The following is a 5,531-nucleotide window of genomic DNA, read 5'->3' on the forward strand; positions in this document are numbered from 1 at the left end:
GGCTCCTCCTCCAGGCGGAACCGAAAGCAAAACGCCGCGGGTGCGGGCAGCGCGTGTTTCTGCGCTGACTCTGCTCTTCGATGGTTAGAAATACCCGTGAGCTCTTCCCAGCACGAGTTTTCCCCGTCGGGGGGCTCAGCAGGCTGGTGCTGGGGGGTGGGCTGCTGGCGGGAGCTCCCTGCAGCTCCCGAAGGGGCTCCGGCGATTGGCAGTCGGTGAACTGACGGACTGCCCGGCTTTGCCTTCAGTGGTCAACGAAAGGTTAGTACAGCAGGCCAAGAAACAAGTCTCGGTGCTAGAGGTCGCTGGGACCGACACTTTGAATTGTGCTTCTGCTTTGACAGTCCCGGTAGGGGTGCCTGAGGTGCGCTGCGGTGTGGCAGATCTGCTGCTCAGCAGGGCCGGGTAGTTGTGCACCCAACTGTTAAGTCCAGATGTAAGCCCAAGGTCAGTCTCAGTCACGTTGTGATTTCTGTGGCCAAACTTTCTGGATTGACTTTGAGGGATCAGGGAGGACAGTTCTATGCAGGGTGTAGCTCTTCCTGACGTTTTAGGGTGGTTCATGAGCATTGAGACAGTACCCAGCTAAGGGAGGAGTGATAGTTGAATTGTCTGATCAGTCTCTTACCTGGTGTAGATTAACTGTGTTGGAATCACCTTCTTAAATTACATTGTTTCAGTTCCTTCATAAGATAATTGATGGCATTTGTGGACGTGCGTATCCTCGGTACCAGGATTACGGCAGTGTTTGGAGCTTGTCGGAGTGGATGGAGGTTCTAGAAGAAGCAAGGATGTATTTCAAAACTGCAGTTGGCAAAAACTTACCTGATGAAGAGGTAAGGGCTCATGATTGGGCTTCACTGTGAGAGATCCTGCTGGAGTGATCAGTCTTGTAGTTTACTTCCTCCTAAAGTATTTTTACAGCGTTGCATTTGAATGGTAGCAGACTAGGTCTCAATAGGTAGGTGAGCAGCATTTAGAGATACACTGCAAGGACTTTGAAAAGAAAAAGTGAAATTGACACTTTTATTTTGAATAGCATTAGATAATGCTGGTTAAAATACTGTTTTAGTCACTTAAATTGATATCTTAGGTACCACCAAGTTACATCTGTTTTCCTTAAAGTGTGTAATGTGTCATTACTGTCCATTAGCAACAAAACCAATTCATACTCCTGTTTGGCTTTCTTTGTTCCTTACTACTGCATTGTAGTGTTTTAAAATACTGACTGTATGTAAAGCCAAAAAAAAACCCATAGACCGTGAATGGAAGACCATGAGGGACAGGGGCTATAATTAAGGGCATTCCTATATATATATGTACATACACACACACACACATATATATATATAAACTTTACAAAAACATGTTGCATTATCAAAAAATCTTAATTCTCTTTTTTTGGACATTGCTCTTATTTTGACTACCTAGTAACTAGATCAAAGAACAAGACTTGTGTAGTGACAGGGAAGTCCATATATCAGCATGTCTGTTTCAGCTAAGCTAATGTATTTTGCCTCCACTATGTTGCTTAGACACTTTCACAGCTAAACCTGTGTTGTTTGTGTGTGTGATTTTTGTTTTGATTTTATGGTGATATCTAAGAAGGCTGATAAAGCCTCCATTTTCAGGTGTCTTTTAAATGTCAATAAAATTATTACTATTTTTTTAAACATTGCTGTGGTGTAAATACTGACTCTTAACTATCAAACACAGAGAGCAGACACTGAGGACAGTTTAAGAAAGGTGAGAGTATGGAGTCCATTACAGCAGCTATCTGGGTAGAAGCTTGGTTACCTACAGAACACAGCTATTACAGGTGGCACTTGTCATTTTTGTGGTTCATAGTTCAAGCAATCACAATTTTTCTTTTTATTATTGTAGGCTGCTCAGCAGATAAATGAGTTAAATTCAAACTATCAAGAAGTAATCACAAAATGTCTAAAAGGCAGAAAGGAAGAAATCAGGCATGCACTAGTGGAGAGAGTAAATGCAATCTCTTCTGCGCAGCTGCAGGATTTTGACTGGCAGTTAAAGGTGAGAGTGTTGCCTTGATGTTGTTTGGAAGAAGCATTCCACGATACAGAAGTAACTATTGATATAGTCCCCTTGGGCCTGCTCTTTCTGGAGCAATGTTCAGATTTCACAGGTATCAGAAAAGCATGTTCATGACAACATTTCAAAGACTTGCACTTTGTATAAATTGCAAAAGTAAAATTCTTCCTGTATTTTTTTTTTTTTTTATTGCCTCCTTCCTGTCTTTTCAAGCTGTAGTACCTATCTCTTTCCTAAAAGGAAACTGAGTGTTATTCAGGAACACTTGCAAGTTTTGTATGCTGTTATGATTTTGAGGTCTGGATAGATGTATTTCTACTCAAAGGAAGAAGAAATACTTACTTCATTTTAAGAGTAAAATACTGATTTAGTATGTGTTTCCCTGACGACTTTCAAATTTTTTTTATTCCTGCAATAAAGATTTGTGTAATACTTAGTTTGAAATAACTTATACTTAGTTTGATAATAAGTCAGTGATAACTTTGTTGCCTAAAGTTGGGTGTTGCTTTGGGGTTATGAAGGCAGCTGCTTTAAATTAAGGTCTATCAAAGATTTAAGATATGAACAATATGAGTAATGTTGTTCAGTTAGTCCATGTGAGCTGTTGAGCAGTTTTGTTACATAATTTTTTATTTCAACAAGAGCATTAAATAATCTGTGCAGCAAACAGCTTTGGAAATTAAAGAGCAATGCTCAGAGTAGACAAGATTTTGCAAGAGCAAATAGGGCATCATACTGTGTTTCAGTTTTACTGTTACTCAGGATTGATGTCTCACTAACTGCGTGTACTGCTGGCAAAAATACAAACTAGACTTACATGACCTCTTGGTAAAAGAAACCACAAGCAAAAAACTTATTCTTCTGGAGGATTTTTTTAGTTTCTTCCTGTTTGTAATACAAATTTCTGGTTCATGTCTGAACTGTTGTATTCCTTTTGCTTTAATCCACTTCTTTATTTTTCACTTTAGCTGGCTGTGATTTTTTTCGCTTACCAGAGTTGAATCAAAGGACATTGTTGGTCCACTATTGTACTACGTTCTGCTCTCTGTATAAATAAGATAGGTGTGTGCAGCACATCTGATCTTTGATTTTAATATATTTTAAACATCTTAGTTATAATAGAGTGAGTATAATGGTAAACAATAAGAAAGCACAATTGGTATGTAATCATCTTCATCAGTGTTTGTCAGATAATCAGCAGTGTTTTTCCAGCTTTAGAGACAGTTGAAAAATGTGCAGATGTGTTCACTTTCTCCCAACTGTCCCTTCCATAAGATGTTTCTTACGTGTTGATTACCAGAACTATTTGAATACTGTCACTTCAAAGTTCATATACTTCACTTTTAAAGAGCTGTGATGAAATGTATCTTTTCACTTAGAACACAAACATGTAGCAGCCCAGTAATTTTAACAAGTCGATTTGACAAATGTATTGCTATGAAGAGGGGTTTTAGTATTTGAGTATATTGTTGGTATTAATAAGCAAACAAAAAAATCCCCACAACAGGGAAAAAAAGCAAACAAACTGCAGAGATGAGTTATGAGAAGGTAATATTGTTGTGTCAGGGTTTGTTCTGGTGGTACACTTTCAGTATGAAGTGCAGATGTCATGCTATGAAAGACTGAACTTAATGGCTCTACCTTACACTTTGTTATTGTTTCATCAATCTGTATAGCTTGCTTTATCCAGTGATAAGATCTCCATGCTGCAAATGCCACTTCTCAATCTTGATTTGGATGTGAGAGAAAATGGTGAAATTAAACCAATTTCTATAGAAATGAATAAGGAAGAGTTGCAGAACTTAATAAGCTCACTGGAGGCCGCTGATAAGGTACTGATATTATCCTTTGTTCCTGACTTCTCATGTACTGATTTTATTTTAACTGAAGTTGTTTGTTCAGAGAATCTTGCTGAAAACCTAAAGTAAATAATTCATTGGCAAAATGACTGTGGAGTTACAGAAAGCTTTCCATAAGGCAAACTGTCTTGAATAGACTTCAGGGCTTTTTTTTTTTTTTTTTTACACAGTTTAGTCTAGGATTTTTCAAAAGTTTAATTAGAATCCTGATAAGCATAATAGTCTGTTCAGAGCACTATTAAAAAGTCTCTTGAGAACAGGTGGAGAAGCAAATGAAATGACAGTGTGTCAGATCGGAGCTGATTATGAAAGATTGGACAGAACTCCAGTGTTCCCCCAGCTTCACAAAATATCAGTGGTTTGGAATTCATGTGGGAGAGTTGTTTAGTTCAAATTGATGCTTTAATTTCCATGACACAGTAAATCAGGAAGAAAGTCGCAAAGATTTTGTAGAGTAATCTTAGAAGAAAATTTGAAGTGAAACTTCGAGTGTCTCGGATTTCTTAATAGAAAAGATCAAAGGCAGTGAGGATTTAAGAAAAATTTTAAGGGAAGATATTACTTGACTTGCAGCCTGGTGGTAACTGAAAACTCCTGGAGCTCTTCCTTGTTCAGTTACCTTTCAGGATTAATTCTGTCTCTGTTAATAAGTGAAAGTGTCGGATGTTTTTTGTTTCGCTTCGTTTGTTGTTTTGGTTTTGTTTTATTTTGTTTTAATTTAAATCTGAAAATATCTTAAAATCTTTTATTAAGTTGTTTGTTATCTGGGAGATGGAATTCTTTGACATCTTGCAGGATGTCTTTTTAGATTTTTTCTGTAATGTTGTGTTATTATAGCTGGAGTTGGTATACCAATATTTAGAAAAAATCTTCAAGTATGTAAAACCTGAAAATAATAGGTTTATAGCTCATAAATACTAACTTATAATAGTGCTGCTAATATTTTAAATTAAAAATACACTAAGGTTATGTCTACTGGTTGCTTCAATGAGGTTAATATAAGGCCTCTGAATAACCAGGCAGTTCCCAGTGAGAAGAATGTGCTAGTCCAGATACAGATGGTGTTCTCATGGAATGAGAGCCCTGAACAGCTTTCTTTCCTCTGTTTTTTCCTCCAAACCTAAATAAAAATGTCAGCTTGCAATGAACTCTACAGTAGGGAAGCAGGGATTCTTCCAGGACGCACTTAAGTTTCTATATGCCTTTTGTTCTGCCTGAAGGTCTGTATGGAAGTTGTGGGATGTTGTCATGTCCTTACTTAGTTTTATGTGTGCGCAAGGAGGAACTAACTCCAGAAGTGGTGCCTTGATGATCCTTTGTGTGGAAAGAATCTCACTGGGTTTGGAAATTACCATTGTACTTTTTGATTGCATGGAGATGAGGAATGGTTTGTGTGCAGTAACTGCTAAAGAAAGTTATTGGAAGTGATAGTTGTGTGAGGTTGGAAAGGAGGGCTGACAGAGGGACGGTGTATTTTCCAGAGGAAGAGTTTATACAATTGTGTATTATACTGTAATGGACAGCTAAGAGCTTTAGTTTTAGTGCAAGTTTTAGTCTCATGCAACTTTAATCTAATTCCTTTTCTTCTTTTTGAAGGTTGTCTTGCAGCTGAAATGA

General features: G+C 37.8%; 1 protein-coding gene across 1 annotated transcript; it reads left to right on the forward strand.

The window, feature by feature from the left end:
- Positions 1-674: 674 nt before the first annotated feature.
- COMMD8 (COMM domain containing 8) lies at positions 675-5,531 on the forward strand (the record flags this gene model as incomplete). The annotated part of the gene is made up of 4 exons (XM_010006143.1): positions 675-836; positions 1,885-2,037; positions 3,732-3,887; positions 5,511-5,531. Coding segments are annotated over 4 exons (492 nt in total), but the record flags the coding sequence as incomplete, so codon positions are not given.

Source organism: Chaetura pelagica, unplaced genomic scaffold (assembly GCF_000747805.2).
Source record: "Chaetura pelagica isolate M959 unplaced genomic scaffold, ChaPel_1.0 scaffold189, whole genome shotgun sequence".
Classification (NCBI taxonomy): Eukaryota; Metazoa; Chordata; class Aves; order Apodiformes; family Apodidae; genus Chaetura; species Chaetura pelagica.